General features: G+C 42.6%; 2 protein-coding genes across 3 annotated transcripts; both read right to left on the bottom strand.

The window, feature by feature from the left end:
- Positions 1-754: 754 nt before the first annotated feature.
- On the bottom strand, positions 755-9169 carry cd59a (CD59 molecule (CD59 blood group) a). Its single transcript, XM_088611966.1, has 4 exons — positions 9024-9169; positions 7752-7844; positions 5814-5915; positions 755-3540 (listed from the first exon to the last, which is right to left on the bottom strand). The coding sequence occupies exons 2-4, from the start codon at positions 7804-7806 to the stop codon at positions 3338-3340; spliced, it is 360 nt and encodes a 119-aa protein (XP_088468092.1). The 5' UTR covers positions 7807-7844; positions 9024-9169; the 3' UTR covers positions 755-3337.
- A 2915-nt stretch (positions 9170-12084) lies between these two features.
- fbxo3 (F-box protein 3) lies at positions 12085-24315 on the bottom strand. 2 transcript variants are annotated; one of them, XM_088611953.1, is made up of 11 exons: positions 24164-24315; positions 22992-23081; positions 21958-22121; positions 21502-21616; positions 20362-20566; positions 19388-19433; positions 18088-18172; positions 17269-17391; positions 16938-17053; positions 15949-16139; positions 12085-14823 (listed from the first exon to the last, which is right to left on the bottom strand). In XM_088611953.1, the coding sequence occupies exons 1-11, from the start codon at positions 24253-24255 to the stop codon at positions 14686-14688; spliced, it is 1365 nt and encodes a 454-aa protein (XP_088468079.1). In that variant the 5' UTR covers positions 24256-24315; the 3' UTR covers positions 12085-14685. The 2 variants fall into 2 exon arrangements, with proteins under 2 accessions (XP_088468079.1, XP_088468078.1); XM_088611952.1 differs by having other exon boundaries at positions 12085-14820.
- Positions 24316-26206: the final 1891 nt, after the last annotated feature.

Here is a 26206-nt window from a genome sequence, read left to right as displayed (position 1 = left end):
ATGCTTAGCTTGAGACTTGGGTTTCAGGGGGAAATGAGTTGAGGTTTCTGGTCTTGTGGCCACAGGGAACTAGCTGCCTGTTGTAATTTTTTGGGCTAAACACATTGTGCTGAAACTTTGGGCATTTTCCAAAACATGCAAAATTGCGTACCAAGTCTGTTACAGTAGCAAAGGCTCAAATGTGCTGATTTGCACTTCAGTGCAACCCTCTGCCCTGATATTTTGTAAGAATCAGAAATTGTTATTCTTAAGTCAGAGGGCTTAAAACAAATTGACACCTTTTTGTGAAAGTACACAAGCTATAACTATAGTATTCTCATTCCAGAAAATGTTGTGTTTCTTTTTTCCGTTAGTATATTTGTGCAAGTTTTTTAGTTTACATTTCTACAAAAATAGATTAGGATCGTGTCCTTCGAGCATTATTTTATATTTAAAAGGTTGTTATATTCTTCTATTCTGTATTAAATAATGGTGCACTTTAATTTGCAGTATGCGATAGAGAAATTACACATTTTTAAAATAGAAATGCTTCTACATTTTTCTGCACAACACTGTAGTTTTGATTTAGGATATATGTCCCGTCTATATAGTACTTATCAGCGACTGAGTATGTTCACACTGCATAATGACCTCTCCACATAGTTGCCTGTATATGTAGCACATATCAAAATGCCTTTCATTGTACTTTTAACATTAGCATTAATGGCATATTCATATCCAAACACTGCAAAATTATAAATAATGAGACCCAAAGTATTGTACATAGAACAAGTTTATTTGTGTGCATGCAGCTCATTAGCAATATGAATTAACAGTTTTACCTGGAGGTTTTTACTGGTGTTTTCTAAGGCATGTACTGTATTTGGTTTCCATTACTTCAGTTCTCTTCCCTCTTCTTTAAATCTGTGGCCTATCAGTTCCACTTTTCATTTGAACTGGCTGATTGATCCCTGTAACTGAATCTCTTGCTTTATTAAACCTGTGTTTTAGACCCTACATTTCTACATTCAGCCTTTGGTTTCACAATACACTGCTGCAATTGTGTTGCTGCAGTGAGCTTGTCCTAAACTAAACCATGTCCAGTCTGCTCCTCAAGGGGTTACACTCTAAGTTTCACCTAATCAGCTCACAGGTGACCAGTTCACAATGTCTGGACCGGTGGAAAGCACACTGTGGCTCCAACACCTACAAACAAGCAATGGTCTGCTTACACCCCTCACACCTGAAGGAAGACTGATACTAATTATGGTGGAATTAGCCTAATTGAGTCAGAGATAAGTGGAACAAAAACCAGAAGACACAGGGGCCCCTGAGAGCCAGGACTGAGAACAGGGGCCCTCAGTTCTGGTCCTATGGAGCCTAACAAATACCGGAGTTTGTTCAGGCCAGCTTTCTTCACTTCATCAAATCCTTAATTAGACTTATTGAGTTGCTTTATTGTATTTCTTTGTCTTTTTGCTCTACTCCGAAATTAGAGATCTTTTGTGACTTACAGACTGCAACCTCCTACATGTTCAGGAACTGAAGACAATTGAAAAGGTAAAGTTAGTATCTGTATAAGTACAATCAAAAGTTCAGATGTAACAAACACGTGTGGGTGTCCCCAGGACTGATAAGGGACCCCTGCTCTAGACTATACTGACCTGCTGGTCTGTAGAGTTTATTGTGGGTTTTTTTACACACACCTCACATGACATCTATTGCGAATTTCACTTTGAATGCTCCTTCAATAAGTGGAACTGTGATGGGGATGGTTTATACTGCCTTAGTTCAAGACGGGTAACATGCATGTCCCTGCAGTCACTTGTGACTAACATTTTTGCAGAGAAATGTTCCAGAGAAATGTTTCATGTCTGTCAGTTAAAGACTCCTAAAGAAATGTTTATGCATTTTATCCAAGCTTTTATTCAGGGGGTTGCTAAGCAGCTCTGTGCCTCTGTACTCTCTCTAACTGTCCTGCTGAAGCAGGAGTGTGTTTAGATCATTTGTTCTGATCAATTGAAAACCAAATCATTCTTTTTTACATTCCCAACAGCTATATTGACACTTTGCCAACAGCATACCACCAAAATGTAATCTTTTTTCATCCAGGTCTAAAAGTATCTGCCATTCAAGCCATTTCTTGGAAACAAGAATATTGTTTTTAACTCAGACCTAATACCTATGCTGGTACCCAAATCCAAAGTCCACATTTCCATATCACTGAATAGGACTGCCTTTTCCAGAGACTGGCTACCTTTGTAATGTTAGGAAAATGTTCCTTTCAAATCTACCTCCAGTGCTTATTTATGAATTAACGCAGTTTACAATTCTAACATACTTTATCTGCCCTTTCACAAAAGAGCACAGTTACTGTATGATAGTGAAAATGTGATGCCAATAATGTTTTTCATGTCAGTGTACATGAATGAATTTTGTCCTTGACATATCTGTTCATTCTCTCCTGGGAAGAGATCTGAAATTAAGATTTTACTCAGGTGTACAAAAACATAATATGTTTGGTATGTCTGGTACCAATTACTGTACCGAGATAATATAGTGATTGGGCTTAACAACCAACAAGGAAGTTGTTCCAGTTTTATAAACTCAATAGATGCACACATGTAGAGGGATTGCAATGCAAGCATTGCCGATAATAACTTTTTTAGCATTTAAAAATAACAAAGAAACACTGTGGGTCACAAAAGTCTACAGTGCAGTTTAAAATGAAAATATTATTTATAATTTTTTTATTAATTTCCTGAAAAAAGCAGACATGAATGACCATTGCACTGCTTTGACCTAAAACACCTGTACTTTCCTGTAGGTATCCAGGCAATCTTCTCCTCTGGATCTAGTAAGATAAAATAATATGTGATTGATCCAGATTTAAATCTGTTGCTGAGCACCTGTTGCTAAATTAACTCAATTATATGCATTTAATGCAGTTTGGCAATGTCAATGAAATACAGTATGCTTCAAAGCATGTTTGACTGCTACCTCTGCAAAAGTGCAATACAGCTTGTGCACATCCCAAAAAGTGTACATAAGCAAATAAAATAAAATCACTACTCAACTGGAAAGCAAGACACTTTGTACATCATAGGGATCATTTTATGCTAGGGTTACAATATGAGGAGTACAATTAAAAATACAAGAAAATAAACAAAAACTCAATGATACAGACTGTTATTAAGAAAGGGCGAGTGCTCTAGAGCAGAAAATCGGTTATAGGTTTCACATCTCTTATGAACACATTCCTCTCTATTTGTTTACAAGACATTGGTGGCCCGGATATTTAGCAGAAGCAGACGAGTTAGTTCAGCGGCTGGGCTGTTATCTGCGCCTGTCTCCGTGCTTAGAGAACACACCACCAGAACACCACCAGAGAAGCCAGCAGGCCGAGGAGGGGCTTGCTGACAGCTGCCGCAGTGCTGCTGTTGCACAGGTTGCTGCTGCAGCATCTGTATGAAAATCCCGTCGATACCTGGGGGAACATCTGGCCGAGTCTGGCATTGTCACAATCTGTATATCTGATGCACTGCCGGATAGTTTTTCCAGCTTGAAGAGAGAAAAAAAAAAACAAAGTGCAAAAAAACGAACAGATTAGTCCCAAAACCCTCAAAAAAACAGCACAGCAGATTTGAACTGCTTTGTGCATATTGTCAGATCACTGCTCTTAAACCAGGACTTTATGTGTTAAGAAGAGCTCGATGTTTGATTTTTATTTTTACTTTAAGAATATAATACAAGGTATAAATCGAGGAGGGTTCATTTTGGCCCATCTTGCCTGTATCAATGATAGTAATCTTCTCAATCCAAGGATCTAATCCAACCACTTCCCTAAGGATTCTATGTAACATCTATGTAATGTGTTCCTGAAACCCAGGGCACTTTGAATCCTTAATCCCCCGTCTCGCTTTTTCTGCTGAGGCCTGTGGATCCTGGTCTTTTTGCTGAGCCTGTTGTTGTCAATGCATGGCATATATTTTTTGAGTATCTGTTTCAGTTCCTTTCACAAACTTCTTTTTGAGACCGATTCCCAACGACTCCACCTCCTCCAGCAATGCCAATTCAAACAAAAAACTCCTGTATGAATGTGCCACGCCTTAAAACGTCCCACATTCAGGACAAAGGTGTAAATGTGCCTCGTGCCTTTTTAGACAGAAGATTGCGAAATGCAACGTTCAGAGGAATAGTTTAGTCATCCTGCATGAGGGGAAGCAAGAATTCCTGGCTGTCTGAGTTTTCTAGTCTTGCTCAGAAGGAGGCAAATTCTTTCTAGATGTTTGTTTCTCTTGAGGTTATTTGCCATGCTGAATGGCCATCCCACTAAAAACAACACTATCTTAAAGAGCTGGTGCATTTTTGAGGGAAGGGTAAGGAATTAATGGAGTTTATAGCAAAATCTCGGGAGGGGTGACAACAGCCAGGTTCAATCAGCCTCAGCTGTCAGTAATTAGCAATCACCTCTGACATTATTTACTTCACATAAAAGAGCTATAAATAGTGTATGTGACCCTCTTCACTCCCTCGTATCCATCTTCTGTATCTGCCCCTGGGTCACTCCTCACCCTGGAGGAGGTTCCCAGCCTCCTTGTCGGCCTTAAGCCAAGGGGATGAACTCTGATTTACTATGATTAAAACACTTTATTAAACTGTCCATGTGCAGAATTCCCGCATGTTGTTATTCCCAATGAAAGGTAGCAATGGCCTTTGCTACAGTAAAAGCTACAGCTATGTGTTGTCTTCCTGGTAGGCATACACCTGGGGAACACTTAAAATCGCGCGAACTAGGAATTCTGGGAATATCGTCCTCTCTTAAACTCTGTGCTCACAAAGCCTTTACTTAACTGGTTCCAATTTTTCACCCCTCTGCTTTTCTTAGTACCACCATTCATGTCTCCTCTGTATATTGTCATTGTGTTTTATCTTGTGTATTCTTTTTATTTATTGTTGTTGTCATCCTGTAAAGCGCTTTGAGAAGCCACCTTTAAAGGCGCTATATAAAATAAAGTTTTTTATTATTATTATTATTATTATTATTATTATTATTATTATTATTATTACTTTGTCAAATCTCAATTGAACCGCGAGCTGCCGTGGTGGTAGAATTTTAATCATTTTAAAAAGCTGGTGTGTTCAGTGCTAAAATACCAGCTATTGATGGTGATTTTTTCGTGTTCCTTTTTTGAGCTCCAGAACACCCCCCCCCCAAAAAAAACAAAACGTTCCTTGCATTTTTTTTATTGATCAGCTTTGAAACACAACCAAACACCCCCAAACGTATGCTCTGCACGGCCACTGGCCAGAAACAGAGGAGAGAGAGAAAGCGTTTCTGTGTCTGAGTGACTCTTTCAAAATCCTTGCCTATAATTCAGAATAAAACCAGAATAATGCTCTCCAATGTACACAAACAAGACAACTGACAAAAAGAGACAACTCCTTCACACCCTGACACTTTAATTTCTGTGGGCACTGAGAGCACATGTTATTTTAAGCAAAACAAAAAAGTGGTGGGATTTTTTTCTAGAATGTCGCTAATCATATTATTTACCTTTCTGTGTAAATGGGGCTTACTGGACCAGAACTCATCCTGGTTGCCAAGGTGTTACGCGAACAGAGAGCACAAGACTCCACCTTCTGGGTGTGACTCCACCTCCAGTGGGTGTGACTCCACCTCCAGTGGGTGTGACTCCACCCCCCCTGGATGGGATATCAGCCCCTGGCCATGCTGGTCCCCACACATACAACTGGGGGCACTGGGACAAAGCAGCTCTCTCAAGGTACGCCTGTGTAAATGTAAGCCTTGCTAGAATCAAAATCACTCTAACCTCTTTCCTTTAGCGTCAGACAGGCATCCTCATAGGTACAGTCCTGCACGTATGTGCAACGGCCAGAGTAATCTGTGCATTTGTAGCACCTGAGAGCAGAGCCTGGAAGAGAAAGGAGGAAGGAACATTAATTCTTTCTTTTGGGTTCCGTAATCCATATCTAAATAAAGAAACGTAGTAGGGGGAGACCTGTGAACTGTAGGCATCCCCCTTTTTGTTGAACGGAGGCCCTCCAAGGGAAATCTAGTGATGTGAAATCCCATTTCACTAATAGCAGAGATTTTACTTCAGCTGCTCATGGTTGTGCAATCTGGTGTTAATTCTGTGGTTGGGGGTGTCCAGAGGTCTATGAGGAAAATTTGGGGCCACAGATACAGCCCCCCCCCCACAGCACCTCTCCACCACACACATGGAAAAGGCCCACTACAGTAAATGCATACTTTAGGCTTGGCTAAAGGAACAAATTGAAATCATTTTCATTTAACAACGTCATTATGGATACCCATAAAAGACCAAAAAAATCTTGTGCCTATGAGCCACCCTATTCATTACGCAGAAGAGAAACAGAAAAGTGAAGCAGGTTTCAGACTAATGCGGTCTCTCTTAGAACAGTTTTTAATAGACTCATAGTTAGATTATGCACAGAACCAGCGTGGACCAGGATCTATTGACTGGTATGTATTGACCAGTCCTGGTCCTGAAGAGCCCTGTTATTCTTACATTTTACAAGAAATCACCAGTTAATCACAGATTAGTGATCAATTAAGCAATCAATGTTTTAGCAAAGGGACACTGTAGTCTTTAAGGGCTGAAGGATAAACTGTACCAATTTATGTTCCAAATGATCTCTAAATTATGTAGCACATGATCAGTTGTATTGATCATAGCAAAATTGTTGCAGGCTCTTTTGGAAATTGGTGGTCACCTGTGAAACCTGCTGGACTGCATCACCAGGGTTGGACAAACCTGACCTACAACGTTATGCACTAATGTAAGTACCCCCATATTGTTGGTGAAGCCGTGCCTAAGTGACAAAGATATCGCTAATCACTCAAACCCTAAACTCGAAACCCTTGTAATAACGTCATTTTAATCACCAAAGGCAGGACTGTAGCACTGTTATTCGGTTTAAAGGTAATTAGAAATATCAAAACATGTAACCCTCAAAGGACCACAGCTTTCCATCTCTGACTTCTGATTTAACTGACGAACGCTTAAAAAGATGATCAAGGCGCATGCATCTCGCAAGATCTTACAGGCTGGTGAAGGGAAACCTGTAACACAGGCAGCACCGCAGGTCTTCAGCAACAGCTCTGGACCCCGCTGGTATAAAGAATCTATAATCTACAACTGTATCTGTGCCAGTCAACGCCTGGAAACATTATTCTTCCCCTTATCATGACCTTTGTGTTTACACATATGGATCTACTGTAATTCGAAACGATTAAGGGCGTTTTTAAAAATAAAAGTGCAAAATTAAAAGTTCACAAATAGGGGGACGGCATTGATTATGTAGCGCTGTATAAATAAAAGATAAACATCATGAATCTTCTTAACCTAATTAATCACCACAACACTCTGATACAATGATACAGACAGTGGCGTTTCCTACGGGGATGGTGGAAATAATTTAAGTTATCCGACCATTCTCCCCTTGTAGACATACTGTATTTTAAACTCTAACAAATAAAACGCGGAAAATGTGTTTTATTTGTTAGAGATGATTAAATTTTGGTTTCACACGAAGTCAAAGCGTGTCAAAATCGCCATCATATGACTGAATAAAGTACAGAACATCAACCGCAAGCAAATACATTGATCTGTCAATATGCGCTGTTGATTCGTCAGCTGTAAAACGGATTGAATCGGTGAGCAGTTTCATCTCCTTTCTCTGGTCCGGCCCTGAGCAGTGTAAACTACAAAAACTGCGAGACTTACCAAGACCGAAGAGCGCAAAGCAGACAACTAACGCAATCACCAAAGTGTTGTTCATTCTTGCAGGTCCCCGTTTGCGTCTTTTAGATCTGATTTCTGAAAGAAAGAGGGACGTATTGATGTATTAGCCCTGTGTATTCCATTGATGGATATCTCGAAATTAGCCTATATGAGCATCAGAGGCAGTCTTTTCGAGAATCTCACATAATATTGTTTTCTTCTTCTGCGATTCAAATTGGGGAACTTGCAACCAAAATCTACAATATTTTATCGTGTAAAATATACAAGCGACACACTTTCCCCGTTTGCCCCTGTTAAGTTGTCAATACCCTGGTTTCTCAACCCATGTCTTACTGACTGGCACCGGTCCCTGTCCGCACGTTCATAGACAGAGCCCCAGAAGCACCGTTAATAGTGTGTGTGTGTGGGTTCTGCTGTTTATTCCGTTGTTTTTGCACGTCGCAAAAATTGCACGGTCTTACTACACGTGAAGGGGACTGTAAATAAAATCGCACCACAATTAAAAGAATGTGTAACAGTTTTGCAAAGCGATGAAGTCATCCAGTCAAAAAAAAGCACCCAGTCGCAAGGAATCAATCCAATTTTATTTCCAGCCCAACCGCTGGCTCCTGCTGGGGTATCTGAGAGGATGTATGACCCAGCTGCTTCTGTGACACGGTAACTGGGAGCTGTTAGCTGTACTTGTCTATATTAACATGACAATCGCATTACTGTTTGCGATCCCAACTCGCAGGAGCCCTGGTTCGCTCCCTTGTTTTCGAAGGACGTTTTGGTCGCTCGTACCGTCCTGGCAGGAACACATTGACAAGGCAGCGGTAGTGATATGAACGCATTAAGGTAGCCTCGCAGTGAGGGAAATTTAAACTCCTCTCTTCCACCTGGCTGGGAGCGAAGCTTGCGCTCTCGTTTTGCACTACGGGACCTGTTGCCCGAGGGCAGTCTTCAAAAACATGCTTCAATACAACTTAACGCGTAAGTGTGCCATTTGTCTTGGTTCCGACGTTATTTTCTCATTTACTTTTTCTTCAGCCCACACTGCAAAATGAAGGTGTTATTATCTCGTAACGACGCACAAATTACTGCGAAACAACGCATTATCCCACACATTTTTCCCCATCTGGGACCTCTCAGAAAACAAAATAACACCACGCAATGTTATCCATTTTTTTGCAAGGACTGTAGGTCAACGTAGAATTCTTAAAAGCGCAGCAATTTCCAAAGCAGATAAAAAAAAAAAAAGATTTCCCCCCTTACCTTCAGTTGTCGGTCAAGTAGCACAAATCCAACTGGAGCCAGTGATCCCGCGATAGTCTTACACCCTCTCCGCCAAAGGCCACCTCGCTCCTCCCTCGGCTCCCCGTCCAATTACAGCTTCGGTTCTGATGGTGATGCCCCACCGTCTCCAAAAAAAGAGAAGAAAGAAAAGATCAAAGTAAGTTCAGAAATAAAATATATAAATAAGTATATAGGCTGAGTCTTACTGTACATCTTCGTTCTCTAATAAACCTTAAACACGCTGGCAGGGTTTAGTTCAGCACCAGATGCTGAGTAGTGGAAACGCCTGTGTGCTGCATTTATGAATTTATGTTTTTTAGTCCACATTCAATGGCATTCATCCATTAATCTATACTCATTCAATGTTGTGTTGGAACCCGGCTGCAAAAGTGTTTTCTTTTTTTTCTGGAAAAGGGAAACTGCTACGTGTTTAAGCGGCAATTCATTCCCCTCAGAAGACATTTGTGCGTCTGATTTGGTCTATAGTGTTCTGGTCAGACATCACACTACGTCCTGCTAGAGTCAGGCTTGCATGATTTTACTGTGCTCAAAAGACTTGCAGGCTAACAATGGGTGGGGCAGTGGTTCTGTGGCTAAGGATCTGCACCTGTGGCTGGAAGGTTGCTGGCTCAAATCCCGCAGCTAGTAGCGGAATCCTACTCCATTAGGCCCCTGAGCAAGGTCCTTAACCCCAACTGCTCCAGGGGTGCTGTATAAATGGCTGTGCTCTGACCCCCAGCTTCTCTCCCTGTCTGCGTGTCTCATGGAGAGCAAGCTGGGGAACTTGAAAAAGACAAACTCCTAATGCAAGAAATTGAACATGGCCAATCAAGTGATTCTCTTTTTTTTCCTCAATGTTGACCATCAGCTATGTAGGCTAGAAAATGTTATGATTCCCAGACACTGAAAAGCAGCAATGAAGGTCACGTTTACCAAGACACCAGCAGCCCTGCACTGTTCATGCATAGAAACCCATGCAGCCTTGAGTTCAGATACCAACGCGCTGTCATGCTAAAAATATCTGTCCCTCCCTATTTTATGCAGCTTAAAAAACATTTTTCAATTTTTTTTGTGGGCAGAAGTCAGTAGGAGCCTTCACTAAGTAGCTGGATGGTACAAAAGCTTAATTATGAGGACATCAATTTGCATTTCACAGCTGGAAGACAGACAATAGGATTCTGTGTATCAGTGCCCACAAATATTCTGTACTTTGCCTTCTCCTACAGTGACAAAGAATTGGGGCTAACCTCAATAGATCTGTTGTAGTGACATTGTTTTTTCTGGCTCAAATTTCTGCCGCCATTTTATCTTTTTATATCATGGGTACATGGTACCAGAGTTTAGGCTTCATAGTTTATAGACTTATGTAGTTGTTGATTGAACAGAGATATAAGGTGGATGACATCAAAATCTACAATTCAGTATCGCTGTACTTGAATAAAAGCTGGTGGCGCAGTGTCTAACATTGCTCCCTTACAGAACTGGAGCCCTGGGTTTAAATCCAGACCTGGGATGCTATCTGTGTGGAGCTTGTATGTTCTCTAATCAAAAACATACTTTTAGATTAATTGGCTTCTGGGGAAAATCGGCCCTGGTGTGAGTGTGTTTGTGTCTGTGTGGGTGCCCTGTGGCGTACAGGTGTACCTTCTGCTGGCTGGGATAGGCTCCAACGCCTCTGTAACCCCGAATTGGAAGAATTGCTTTGAAAATGGTTGGAAACATGGTTTCCGCTGGGAAAAAAAAAACATTTAGATGTTGTTTAAAACTGAAATTGAACTTCAATTGTGCTGTAGATAAACTGAACTGTTCAAAATGGAATTTACAGCTGTCCTGCAAGTACGTCTTCCTTTTACTACGAATCCCTTCACAGAGAAAAGTTAACTGTTACACTTTTCATATTATTTACTCTGCAGCCAGGGATCAGTAAACAGAGCAGCACAGGACAAAACATTTCTGGGGTTCTGAAACTAGCTAACCAGCCTTTCTGTTAAAGCTGATATCCTGGCTTTTTTTCTGAAAAACATCTGGATGAGACCCTCTGATCGTTGAGCTACAAGCTGCTGTAAGTGGGCCATGCATCTCCCTTCACGTGCAACATTTCAGAGGTTTCTTACAATCGAAACGTCCCATATGCATATAGGACCCCCGATTGAAATTTCACTTTTACAGTCAACACAAAACAGGTGAAGCCTGCTTCAGGGTTAAGGCCCTGCACTTGCACCACAACACGTTTAAAAGTTTGTTGACAAACACCGTTAAGAGAAACTTTCTATTTCCGCAGCACATATACTGTATATCAAAAAAGCATTGTGGAAATATTTTAATTACAGGTTTCAAAGTGGTGCATAAAAACCTGAGACCAGTTCTAAATATAAGTAGCTGTTCTGGCTCAAGCTGTGTTGCATCTTTGTTATCAGTCCATTGTCCCCCCCACTGGAGTGTTAGTACTGGCCATGGAGAACTCAGACAAACAATGAAACAGTGGAGAGTTAAAGACAAAGAACACTTGCATTCTATAAGCAACGCATTCAATCTGGCCATATACATACAAACTGAAGAGGGGAAAAAAAAGGACCAGGCCAGATTTTATAAGGACATTTGTTCGCAAGAACAAGTGATGTTTTTGTTTAGATCTTCCAGTTCAAATGAAAGCCCTTTGTTGGTGATTAATGTAAGGCCCATGTCTCCAGATAAACATCTAGATGTTTCAAAAGCATGGATGATGCACAAAACAGCAATTTTCATTTCAGCAATTAAAATTGAATTCCAGCTCCGGACCGGGCCTTAGAATTAGGGGTGGCAAGAAGTGCTATTATACAAACTGTACATACTGTACGTTCTTTACAAAAAAGATAGCAATGTTTGTGAGAAATATATTAAAAACCCCCAAAACACATTTCTGAATTTCTAAAGCTTGGTAAAACGGTTATGTCCCCTTGTTTAGAAACGACATAAAAAATTGTTTTTTTTATTAAAAACTACATTTAGCACTGTATTTAATATTACAGTCATCTTGCTTGAAAGAACAGGGAAACCTTCAAAGATTTAAACATAGCGCATTTATTCCCCAACATAGAAAATCAAAACATCTGTTATATATATAAAAACAGTGATAATGAACAAAATGTCAAATTGCTTCATAAGAGGCGGACAGTCCTTGTGAAGTTCAGCCCGATGAGCTATTGCACAACCTTCACAAAAAGAAAAATATTTCTAATACCAAACAAGTGTATGTGTCAAAATTAAACAGATCACCTCAAGTGGGTAGCATAACTGATTGAAAGTAGCCTGAGGCAGATGTGCACAGTTAATCACACAGTCACTCGAAAACAGTCATTTGAGTCCTGAAATAAACCAAAATGATGACATGGAATCTTTTCCCTGCCTCACAAAAATCAAGACGTCCTGAAAAATGTCCACACTGTTCCTATCCCAAACTTTTTTGTCTTATCCCAAAGAAAAAAAAAACTTTATATCTATTCCTATCTATTTACAAACTGAGATGAGTCATTTGTTGTCTTTTTTGGAGGAGGGGCTGGAGAAGCATGTGGCGATAGCTCTTCATTGCCAAGCATCAGTACATCAGTAGAGACCCCTGGGGTGTCTGTGTCTCGCAGAACTATTACAACACAGCTATAACGAAAGAGCAACACCGTCCTTTCTCCGAAAAACGTAGGGCCGTTACAGGACGAATGGAAAACAAATGGTGTTGGAAAAAAATCACAGAGCCAGAACTGCCTGGAACAGAAAAACTGGGAAAACGTTACATCATGGCAACCCATGTGACAAAGCACCCGAACTCTTTCCCCAGTTGAACAATTCATTTTCATCTGGATGATAACAAATGCGTGGTTAAAGGTTTTTCTTGTGCAATTATATCAGTAAAATATGTCAATGCTGCACTATGAATGCTGACTTCATTTGCGCTGAATTCAGAGGTTCAGAGGCGGAAATATTGACAGGGCAAAGCTGGGAATCACTTCAATATTGCAGAGCACTTTTTTTAATTTCACATGACTTGATTTAGTAGATTAGGAAAATCAAGACGCATCATAACTTACTTCATCTGAATCTTTGTTTTAGGGGAGAACTACTAATTTCCGGCTCACTGGATAAAATAAATATTTGGCATAACGCATTATCTACTGGGATAATATGGGCCAAACTGTAGTTTAGACCATTCTCAGCATGTGGGCTAGGTTATTCTATTTTATCTACGAAATATGTTTTCCTGTTTGCACCACAGATATCTAATTGCATGTTATTTTCCTTTTTTAGATCCAAATGTCATATTACTTTTTTTTTTTTAATCATAGAGCCATGGGTTAAATGTGATCGACAGAAAACAACAAAAAAAATAGTATAACCCCAGCCTCATCTAACAGGGGAATGAGCTGCTGTTCCCATTTAAATATGGAATATTTTTTTAATCACGAATACCACAGAGCTTTTTTTAGAAACTTACAGCTACTTGTGAGTCAAATGACTCATTTAAATCATTTTAGGAGCTGAGACACAAAAACAGAACCGCAAAAAGGGAAAAAAATACTTAATGCAAACCACATTAAGCAAATTTGCAAGAGTGTCCTCCCTTCACATGGCTCATGGTTGTTATGAAAGTCTGGTGTGGATCAGAGTCACCCCCTGGCCACAATCACATTCACTTAGGAGTCCGTGAAAGTAAATGTGTGTAACCTAATCCATTACAGCTTGGCAAGACATCACTTGAGGATGTTGTTAACTTATTTTAAGTAATTGGGAAGCAGAGAAAACTGACCGTCATTCAGTCGGAGTGGTAACTTTCTGCATGGAAAAAAGAAAAAACAAGATATCGGTTTAAATCAATTACATAGACAGCTTTTACCCTAATAAAATAAAATGTACTTGTCAGTGTTACTGTTGATGCCGTGACGCGAGAGTGCAGCAGAACAAAAACGGTTTTCAAGACGTGTCGAATACATTATTTAAAACATTTTCTTTCCACTAACCAGCGTTTGGAAAAGAATGCATCATAAGGCAAAAGACTGCAATGATTCATTACAATAATGCATTTCATGTCTCTGTTTTCTGATCCTGCAGTCTAAGGCGGGCAAATATATATGAAGCTGTTGACCAGCACACGTAATAAATAAAAAACACCGATATTGGAAAACCTATTTATCGAGTCTACACAAACCTAAATGGGAACAGTTAATCTCCTATTGTTGACTATTCACTGTTTTCACTATTATGGTGCCCTGCTTCATATTTTAAGAGAAACGTATTTGGATAGAACAACGCCCAATCCTAGCTGCCTTTCAATGTTATTGTCTGCAAACACACTCTGCAAAATAAATCTCACTGTACTGGACAAATGCTTTGAGGCCAGCTGGCACTGGAACATAATACCCATTATTCCCGCAGTGGAAAACACTCGGTCCCAGGTCTCTTCATTAAAAAAAAACAAATAACTAAAACCACCACACGCCCTTAAAATGAAGCCTGGCGACAGAGGGAGTTGGAAGGAAAGTCTCGGGGCTCCAGGAGGAAATTCTGAGGTCAGCACAATGTTAGAAAGGAACAGCTGACTGAGGCAGAATTTTGCAGCCCCTGTCCTGTCTCTCAAAAGTCCCGCCGTGAAATCAAAGAAGAGAAAAGTGCATCAGATGTGGCGGGGACAGCGCCCACTAGGGGTGGGGATATTCAGAACCCCCCGGTCTCTCTCGTCGTAGTCGTCGGTGTCCGAAGAGTGGTCCTCCTCATTGCACAGTGCGCTGGACGCCTCCGACGCCAGGCCCTGCTGGCAGGAAGCACATACACACAACAGGAGATCACTGCAGGTGAAAAGGGCTGCGCTGCACTTGTGCATATTAACCATCCATAACGCCAAGAGTCATTTAAATCCCAGAAGGCATCAGCCAGCTGAGTTTTCAGTAAATGGCTTCCCTGGAACGTTTTTCTTGTAAGTGAGAAAACCACTCCAGAAATATTGGCCATCGTTCTCGACATGCAGTGAATGTCACAACATTTGGCAGAAGAACAGTTCTTGCAGAGGATTCTGGGCAGCTTCATTTTTTCTCCGTTTCAAGTCACTATTATTCGAAAAGGAACAAGTACTGATTGGCAAAACAGAGTCGTTTTTAATTCTTAAGGAGCAATGAACAACGAGGATGTTTTAAGTTAATTTTGGTATAAACAACTCCAGCCCTGGCATTCATTTTGCAGGTGCTTTTCAAACTAAAACCTACAAGATTTAACAGATATCTTCTCCAATTTGTCACCTCCTCCATCATCAGAGAGTTGTGTATTCCTATAAGGGTCTCGGAAAGCAAGAGTCTATCCTAGATGCTTTGGGCATGATGCAGGATTGCACCCTGGATGGGATACCAGTCCATCACAGGACACACACAGGAACAATGTACAGGCTCCAGTTAACCTAGCCAGAATGTTCTCAGGAGGAAGAAGGAAACCAGAGAATCTGGACAAAATTCATGTAGACACATGGAAAACATGCAATGTTCACACAGAACGCTCCCCAGATCAGAACTGAACCCAGGACCCCAGAGCGCCCCATCACACCACCATGACGGCCTTAACTAGTTCAATAAAGTAACGACAATGAGAAAGTCGGGACTGGAGCTGCCCGTCACTGGTTTAAGCCCTTCAAGAAGGGATTCCCAGTCCCGGACATGGAAGGCCAGAGTGTGCCTCCGGGTTTTCACTCCAGCTGGGCTCATAACAACCCGAATCAGCCCATCACTGGCTGAACCGGACCAGTTTAACAGTTCAGCCTCCCAGCTCTTCGACTGCTACTAATTTAACCAGCAGACAACACTGGGCAACTGTAGCGAGCTTGCAGGACATTTTCAGATCGGATATACTGGTTTCCTCCTGCTCATCTCCCCCCCCCCCCAGGAGAACCTACCATCCGCACCACGGACTTGCGAAAGGGGGGGCAGACCATGTGGAAGCGCGGGATAGCGACGTTGAAGACCTCCTCTTTGTTCTTGAGCCGGTGGAAAGTGTAGTGCCCTTCCATGTACTCGGAGGTGGTGGAGAAGGTGGTGCAGCTGGCGTACTCGTGCACCTTGCCAGGTGTCATGACAGGAAATTCCCCTGTGGGCGGGGGCAGAGGGCAGAGGGCAGAGGTCATGCAGGTCACACGAAAGCCCAGCCACTGCAACACCCCCGCCGAAAAGGGTCGTCGCAGACCCTGGTGACCCCAAGGTGTGCTGGCTTCTGTTGCAACCGTCCTCTCCGTTATTTCCTTAACCGGACACGCGTCACCCTTTTCAGCTGCTAAAAGGTTGCAGGTTTTAGGTTTGTTACAGAACTTCACAGTGAAGCTGAAACCTAAAAGTTTAAGCACTGAAAATGACGTGCGTTAAACCTTGTCCAACGAGGGTCTCTCGAACCCAAAAAAATCTGACAATGCTCCATCATCCATGTTCTGCCGAAATCCATGGTAACACATAAATCTTCGCATCCTCTCCCCAACACCCCTGTGTCACGTCTCAGCTTCCCCCCTCTCTACATGACCACTTTCAGGTGCCTCTTGTCACTCCTTGTTGCTATTTTTTTACGTACCAGCTTGTGGTATGGGGTGTCTACGATGTGTGGCGTTATGTGTCGTACAGTGCCGTCTCCTGCAGTGTGTATGTCCTGAGTGATTGGCGCGAATAAGAATTCCAGTGTACACATATGTATAACAATAAATTCCTCTACTATTCGAGGTCTGGATGCCATACCGCTGTGGAAACAGAAGTTAAAAATGGCAGCCACGACTCTGCCAAGTTCCTACGGTAACGGCGTACGCAGGGGCCTGACGTCTGGGCCCATCGGCGGCCCAACTTTCTAACTTCCAACCGGACCCCTGATCCAGGATTTGAGGGGAAACACGGGATCACAACGTACCCACAACACCTGGGCCGCGCACCTCTTCCACGTTCCCGTTGGCGTTGGTGATCTTCCAGTACCTGGTGTCCAGCTGGCAGGCGTTCTCCGGCAAGGCGTCTCTGGACATTTCGATCCTGCCGCGAAGGAGACGCCACAGAGGTTACGGCTCGAGCCTGGCGCCACCGCTGCCCCCCCACACACACACACACCAAACGAGACAACTCCCCCGCCGCACGCAAAATCCACCCTGCAGACGCGGCGCAGTGTGTCGGCGGCTGTGCCCGCGGACCCGCCCACTTCACCGCCGGCCAGCCGCGCCGCGCGGCGGAGGGATGGGGGCCGGGCTCACCTGATGCGGTAGGTGAAGAAGAAATGGGGGGGGTGCACGGAACTGAGCTCGGGCAGGAAAGAGGTAGACACGGACACCTTGATGTCCCCTGTGGTCGCCACACACGCCTTGTCATGGACATACCTGGGGACACAGGCAGAGAGAGAGAGAGAGATCGAGGGAAAGCAGAGATTGAGGCAGTGTTGCGTCACCCTGCTCTCATTGGCATTTTAAAATACACAATTTGCTGTAAATCCCATGTCCCGTTCTCATGGGTTTTTTTCATCTCTTTTCATGTCTTCAAGTCATCTTGCTGAGGCTCCTGGCCAGGCCTCCCCAGTACATGCCTGTCAGTACTGGACGATGCGTGGCGCTTGCAGGTCGGTTATCTTCTTTCAAGACATGCACCACGCCGCACCGGATGGTACAGCCTACTATTGCCTACATAAGCTTACAAACGGGTGCATTTTGCACTTCGGCTTCTACCACGCGCTTCCCTCTTTCTGCAAGACCACGAAAGAAAAAAAGCACGAAGGAATCCAAGGAATGAAGAGGTCTGGCATGACAGCCATCAAGAGGCTAAGCTGAAGAGAAGTAACAAGTGAGTATTTCCTTGGCTCAAAGGCACATCAACATAACCACCTAGTGGAGCAGGGCCAGGGGATTTCGGAAAAAGGAGGATGAACAGCCTGCTCCAAACCGAGAAGGCAGAATGAACAACAGGCACATCCAAATGCAATTCAGACCAAAGCCGAGTGGCTTCAGGAAAATAAAGGCCTCTGGCAAGTTTTTACAGCAAGTTCCGTGTAAGAGCCCTTATTGTGTACGACTGAGAAATACCTGAAAATCTGGTCTCGGATTATTGGAAACTCTCCCGTCACCACATTGTGCACATAACTGGTGAACCACTCAGTGAAGCTTGATCCTGTGAAAGTAACAGGATACAGATGGCTGGAGGTCATTTGGGCAAGAGGAGGACATAATAAAATCACGCGTTCATTGTCAATGCATTAGTCAGATCAATCCTGTACTGTACAGGTCACGACCGCTGTAAAGGTAAGCCCTTGTGCTGATTATAAAACCGCCCATTACCCACTCTTCTGGCACCACTCGGACTGTGCCTTATTCCACAAGCCACAATTTTGCTGTGCCAGTGTTCATTTGTAACAAAACTGGTGCGGTAAAAATGAAGCAGGCAGGAAGCAGGTCCAGATTCCTTTGCGCCTCTCTTTCTAAAAACACAAGCACGGATTCAAACTCAACAGTCTCTCCGAAAGTCTTGTTCAGTTCTGTATCTGGGTTAATCTGCCTGACGAGGTTGTGGGGAGAGATCAATACTTGCTAGGAGCATTCTTGTCAGCAAGTAAGAAAGCTATAACACATAAATGGTTACAAAGAGACCCCCCCGCCCCCCAACCAAAGAAAACTGGATTGTTATTGTTTCAGAGATTTATGAAATGGAAAAATTAACCTTTCGGTTAAGATTCCAGAAGGAAGTTTTTGAGAGATACGGGGAGAGGTGGATTATTTCTAGAACCTAACGAGCCTGACTTTACACATTATACCCTCTGTAAAGATGCAAAAGACTGATAAATAACAGACTTTATACTCATTTATATTTTTAATACTTGAGGTTTTGAGATAACTGGCAACTTTTTTCCCCCCCCGATAACAAACATCCTTTGTATGTTAATAAAAAACATAAGTACAATCAACAGGCTCTCGAGTCGAGAGACTTCCACCCCTGCAGTCGCCATGACTACAAAATAGATCACAGTGTTCTTTAGGCAGGAGGCCTGGTTACAATTCCTTCCTTTTCTCCCCTGAACATTACAATATTACTTATCTTGTGAAATAACTAGAAATTCTCCATTACTGGCCCTCCGTATCGCTAGGCAATTTTCCCCTCTTAAAAACTACTATTAGCCAACGTTTCAGGCAAACACTGTCATCAGCCTTTCAAAACCAACGTGCTGACTCCTGGTGCTGGACAGCCACGGTTGACCACATTGTCTGATCAACTTAAAAGGCCTTGATGAGTGAAGACTTTGCAAACGGAGGCTGCTTAACTAAAGTCAATAATGAACACAATTAGAAAGTGATGAAGTCAGATGGAATGAAAATCAGATCCGCATCCCACCTGTAATGAACATGTCAATTGCAGAAGGATCCTGCGCCATTTGATCCTGAAAAAAAAGAAGAGAGCATTTTTAGGATCATTAATCCATGAAGAACTTTTCCACTGTAACACAAAACATTAGCCTTCAAATACATCTAGCATCACAACCAATAAACTGAATAAGTGCTATGCCCTCTAGTGGGAAGAAGAGGTAATGTTTCTAGTAGCTCCCTAACGACTCTGCCTTTCAAGTAAAAAGAGACAACAGCACAGTACAGAACACAGATTCTGGAAGGGGAATTTAAGAATAATGTCTGTATATTTGGAATTCAGAAAATGTTCAGTTTCCTTGATAGCGTCCAGATTTAAGGACATAACTACCATTGTATTTGCACTTTAGTCTTAGTTGTCAAGGAACACAGTCATGCTGGCTTTCTAGAAACTCTTGACAATAAATAAGCTGTATCGTTGCATCTAAACCAGAACAGTGGATTTTTTTTTTTTTAAAGAAAAAGACTGCTGTACTTGTTGAAAAACTCTCCATTCTGATACACCCGGAGTTTTCTAGCTTTTTCTGTTTGGAGAGGCCTTTTTTCCCCAGCAATCACTCTCAGTCCAAATAAAACCAAAAAGCAAAACAAAAAAAAGACTGAGACGCTGTGACAGAAAACTCTGCTGCCACAGACTGAAAATAAAATCTGAAATAAAATGAAAATAAAATATCGAAGGCAGACCTGCTGGTTAACCGGCGCACTGATCAGAGCAGGATCCCCTGTGCTATGTGCTGCCCTTACAGGACGAGAACACTCTGTGCTGCCCAAGTTCTGGGGGGTCATCTTTGAGCCACAAGGTCCCTGCTAAAACGGGGATTCTCTTCAGTTTCAACCATTGGGGGACGCCCTCTTTTTTAAGGGAAGAGCCTCTGCACACCCCCGTACTGCACCCCTAACTGTCCCTGACGAGCTGCTGCCCTGAGCGGTGGTGGCGTCTCTGACCGGACAGTGGTAGAAGATCTCATCGCGGTGCCGGCCCTCCACGCTCTCCAGCGCCAGGTACTGGCTGAGGCCCGTGTGGAAGCAGAAGGTCAGCGGGAGGCACTTGCTCATGCCCTTGCGGTGCTGGAAGCCCCCAGCCGCCGTCTCGATGTCCAGCAGGTCCTCCGAGCGGTAGTGGTTGGACAGGGCCATGCTCCCCATCAGCCTGCAGCCCGAACGACAAGCGCCAGGCGCCCGTTCCGTTTATCAGAGACATGAGCTACCACCGTTTGCTTGTTTTGCACCCCTGAGAGGACAGGACACTGTCACATCCTGGTGACAGCCCAGAGAGAGAGGAGAGGACACTGTCACACACTGTTCACAGCCCAGAGAGAGAGAGGACACTGTCACACCCTGGTGACAGCCCAGAGAGAGAGAGAGGACACTGTCACACACTGGTGACAGCCCAGAGAGAGAGAGAGGACACTGTCACACACTGGTGACAGCCCAGAGAGAGAGCGAGGACACTGTCACACACTGGTGACAGCCCAGAGAGAGAGAGAGCTGACACACACTGGTGACTGCCCAGAGAGAGAGAGAGGACACTGACACACACTGGTGACAGCCCAGAGAGAGAGAGAGAGAGAGAGGACACTGACACACACTGGTGACAGCCCAGAGAGAGAGAGAGAGAGGACACTGACACACACTGGTGACAGTCCAGAGAGAGAGAGGGGACACTGTCGCACACTATTCACAGAATTGCAGTCTGAAGACAAAAGAATTGATAGCACATGCATATAAAATCTATGGTATGGCTGTTTCACAAAATGGGTTCAGAAGAATGGAATGTACTGTATCTTTTTACAGCCTTGGCTCAATGAAAGCTGTTTAAGTGAAGTGTAAAACCAGTTTATGTTTAAGTGAAGAGGCAGAGGGCCCGTCATTTTAAAAACTGCATTTCGGTGACATTCAATCCGAAGTATCAGTCAAACCTCACTGGCCAAACGACCTCTAGGCACGTGTGGACACTCAACAAGCACAGACAACCGCTTACATACAAAGAGATCATAACACTCACTACACAAGCTCAACTCTGTAGATCAAACCAAGCAGGAAGTACATGGATGCCTTCTTTGCAACCGTGAAGCTCATCCTTACCCGGGCACCACCAGCTTCTGTCCGTTGTGTATCCGAAAGGAGCAGCGGTAATCAGTGGGCAGCTTGCAGCCAATCTGGGCTTCGACAGCATCGAGCTCCTCTTCTTTCACACCCTCTGAAGAACCATCGACAAAGTGGCACAGCCAGGGACGTTAAAATTAGGAACAGACCAGTGCATTTATTACCTATGGCAAATGTCTTTTTAGGTAAGCAGCAAACAGTGAAACATTACAGCATAGTTAACCCTCAGCCTCAGATCTTTTCTTCTGTATTTACAGATCAATAATAGGTAGTGGAGGGTGTCTGACATTCCCATTAGTTCAGTTTCTGGAAGAGAAAACCAAAAGAATTTCTACTGGTCTCCATCTGTAATTTGGATCCACTTCATGCAATAATTCAATAATGCATGACCAAACTACGGTACTTTTAAAACACTCCATGGCAGGATTCCACTACCTTTCAGCGAGACAATCATTCTTGGGCTCTTCTGCTCGAGATATCTCTTCAGGTCGTCCCAGGCTTTCTTTAGAGTGGCATAATGATCAATATAGCGTCCCAGGTCTGAGTAGAACTCCTTGAACAAGTCCTTCCAGCTCTGATTCCTCTGGACTTTATCTGACCTGATGAATACAGGAGTACATATCAACCAGGCATTTCTATAACAGCCCCTCGGGAATCACCATCAAAAAAGGATTTATAGATCGCTTAAAAAGCACAGGCTGCTGAAGAGCTGGGAATGAGGCTGACTTTATTATTGGCCTTTTAAGTAAGTAACGACATCAATTAAGTAATTATGGACTTGTATGAGATTCTGGGAAACTAAAGGGTACAGACTCCGTATTAGTAATACAGTATCACAGCTCCATTCCAGAAATCGTAACCAACAAAAGAGTTCTGTCTCTGTAATGATTAATACTTATATATATCCTAGCTAGGCTTCTCACAGGCATGAAGTATCATGTGGGCTCAATGTCTCACAAACTGTTTTCTACAATTTGCATCTTGCTAATAAAAGGTTGGATATTTTGGATCTTGTGCCCTCTCACTAATTATGTAACAACGCCTTGTTAATTTTGTTCATCTGGGTGAAATGAATTGGAGAAAAACTCACTTTGCTGTTGGTTCAACCTTTACAGAGAATGACCCAAGAAGTAGTAATAATACTTACACGCATTAAAACAGGCATCATGCTTTGATCTGCAGCATCAGGTTTTTATATGTGGACAACTAAAACAACTCCTACTATTCATACAAAGCAAGACCTGTTCTCATAAGCAAGATGCACTACTTATTTTGGACAGGATAAAGAGAGTATGAATTCAAATCATTTATTTTCAACTAAATGCAGTTTTATTTGTTTTATGACTATAGAAAAACAACAGCTTAATATGTTCCAGATATGTATAGAAATTAGCAAGGTGGGTTTTACATAGACAAACAGCAGTACTAAATGGGGAAAGGGCACAATACCGGAGACACACTTTACTCACTCTGTTAAAAGCCAATATTTCTGGCATTGAGGTTTCCACAGTGGATTGTGGTTGGAAAGTGCATGGAGCCTTCGGCTGACATAGCTGCAGCTGAGAACACACAACGTATTGATTTCGGGTCAGGATGTTAATGGTTTAGTGGTGAAAACAAAGCCGGAGTATGTCGGCAGAATCTACCTGTCTCTATCGTGCATGCATGTCAATACACAATTAGGAAAGAAGTGTATTGTATATCGAACAGACAGCTGAAAATATGATCCTGAAAGAGCATTCAAAGTATGTAAGCGACTGAAAAAAGTTTAAAACATCCTAGTAAATACAATGATAAAAGCACATTTTACACAATGCTATAGGGCCTCGTCAAAACTGTTTAAGGTAGAGAGATATGACATTCTATTTTCTACAAAACCAGGCATCTCCATTGAGGAAAAAAAGTATTTACTGCTTTATACATTACAGATTCGCTGTGATGATCATTAACAAGTTTCGCAACACAAAAACACCTGTTTTGTGCAAACATTTTCTATTAAACTACATGTTGTGTCTTAAATCAAGAACTTCCCACAGAGGTTTAACAATCGTATCAACGATGATTAGGTGTCAAGTACAAATGTGTTTTCATCTGAAGAGATCGTTTTGCTGCTCTTCTTAAACACGCAATAACCAATCTCCTGTCAAAACCTATTAAAAGTTGTCACGAAACTCAACACGATGGGTTGGTTCTGGCAGAAGAAACCTTATATAGGCACATAAAGAACCACAAGGGCACAAAATGGATGTTTTGAAACGGAGAAATGCCATAGTCACCTCACACCGTGAGGATGTTATGCAACAATAACCTGTCATTGCTATTCTAAATACAAGCATGATCCGACAACTGAATTTCCCACTTCAACGAAAAACAATCTGCTGTCATTGGCAAATAACAAGGGCAACACTTTATTTGGACCTACACCTATTCCGACGTAAAGCACCGAAAAACAAACAAACAATTTAACAACAACAAAAATCCAAATAATAATTTCTTTCCTATCTCCGAAAACAACCACCTGACCGGAGTTAGGCAAACAGACACGGGGAAACTATTAACGTACGACATTCACGCAGCCGTGCCTTTTGTGCCACTCGGTGTACAGGCGGTCCAAGGCTGCCGGGCGGCGGGGAAAACTCACCTTATCAGATCTCTGAAATCGAGGAACGATAAAATCAGCAGTAAAGGATCCGAAGGCAAAACCTCCAAACTGAGCTCCATGGACGCCGCCATCTTGGAACCTGGCAGACAGGAGCCCCTCCCCCCCGTGCAAGAGGGCGGGGCAGCACGCTGCTTTGTTATCAAATAGTTCGCACATGTGGCGAGCGCAAGATGCCCATGTGGATTAGGCGAAGGTGTACGCGCTTGCACATGGCGGTCGTACTGTCTTTACCCTGGCTGCGGGAGATGGAAAACAACCGTGACATATCCTCCTCCCCGCTGCCCCCTCCCAGCTTTTCCCGTGCTCTGTGATGAGGTGCTTATCGGACAACGGGTTCCGTGGGGGAAAACTCAGAAGTTGTTCGTGGGGAAGGCCCTCCGCGGTAGCCAGGGGGAAAAAAAAAAAAACAACTCATTCCACAGATCTACTGCAGCAGTCTGGGTTACATCTGCCCTCTTTGGTGGTTGATCTGCTCTGAAAAACGCTTGTGGTGGATTTCTTGACCTGCCGGTGCACGTAACACTTGCATACTTTGTAATGTATAGTCGTACGTACCGGTACCTCCCGCACCAGGGACTGCGGGAATGAAAGATTTTCCGATTATGTGTCAGAGGTATTCCGTAAGAACACAAGAGGATATTCTTTTGTAAGAATATAATAGTGTCTCCTCTCTCTTGTAACCTTTCCTTGCGTTTTTCTGTTATCATAAGACTAAAGAAGACCTATTTCCGAGATAAGGTGTTTAAAACCTTATCCTCTGGAAACAGCTGGCTAAAACGCAGCCGTTTTTTATCCCTGTTTCGGATTTATGAGGCTTTTTTAAAAACCACCAGATGGCAACAGAGAGGCACGTTTTGCCGACAGGGCTAAAGTGAAGCCCAAGCTAGTGTCTCATCGTGACGTAACATGGATTTTGTGTTATAGCTTGCTTACTTCCGGGTCTATTACATAAATACCAAAGGACCAGAAAGCTAATATGTACATATTTGGGCTCTTTTAGAGCATTTTGATATATTTATAAATTCTTTAATTTTTACATAAAAAGCCCAAAACTGTTGTGAGATGCACACAGAGGTGCATCAATATAAACACTGACTGTATTTTTAAATGTTTTGTTGGAGTTCTCTGTGAATGTAAACTATATTCATTCACATCTACTGGATTCATGTTGCAAGGCCCAATAGCTTTCTCTGGAGAGATTTCAATTTTTTATGTTAACCCTCATACAAATCTATTGTCTTCCGTAGACTGATTATAGCAAACTGGCCACAAGTAAAAATCCAGAGATTCACAACAGACCTGCCTCCTAGACCCAGTATTATGTTTAAATGCAGGAAATACATTGAGTATTCTAGCCACTTTTCCTCCTGCTACGCTTTCACTGAAAGCTATAAGAGTAATAAAGCAAGTGATTCTAATACCTTATATATTCCAATACCTGCCCTAGGCTAGGACTGTTAGCCCTTCATCTGCTCATGCACAGACAGCATGTTGCACTATTGTACTTTCTGGACACTCAATCTGTATATACCTATGCGCATTTTGCACACATTTTATTGTTTTACAGTGACTATGAGCATATTTTGCACACACCTAACTCTATATATTGATTTTGTATTGCTGTACTTTTAGTCTATTCTGATGTCTGTTTTTGCTTGTCTTGGGCTGGGCTGCTGTAACACCTCAATTTCCCTTCGGGATCAATAAAGCCTTATCTATCTATCTGTCTGGGGATAGATGTGAACCTGGTTCAATATCGTGTCACCAGCAGAGCTTTCTTCACATAATGAACAGGGCAAATATTTGTGAAGGGGAAAGCTCTGGGCAGTGCAGAGAATATATTTTTAGGAGAGAATCGTGCTTTAGGCACTGCACAGTCAGTCTCCTGTGTACCTTCAAGATTTACAATAAAGTGTTAGAGGATCAAGCATTTTTCAGCTTCCCACCCTTGGAAAACGCTTCCTCATCGTATCCAAAAAGCTCCTGAGGTTTTTTAAATCTCTCCTCAAAACTTACTTGTTT

Source organism: Lepisosteus platostomus, chromosome 18, assembly GCF_059453375.1.
Source record: "Lepisosteus platostomus isolate fLepPlt1 chromosome 18, fLepPlt1.hap1, whole genome shotgun sequence".
Lineage (NCBI taxonomy): Eukaryota > Metazoa > Chordata > Actinopteri > Semionotiformes > Lepisosteidae > Lepisosteus > Lepisosteus platostomus.
This window is presented reverse-complemented; position numbering and strand designations above follow the sequence as displayed.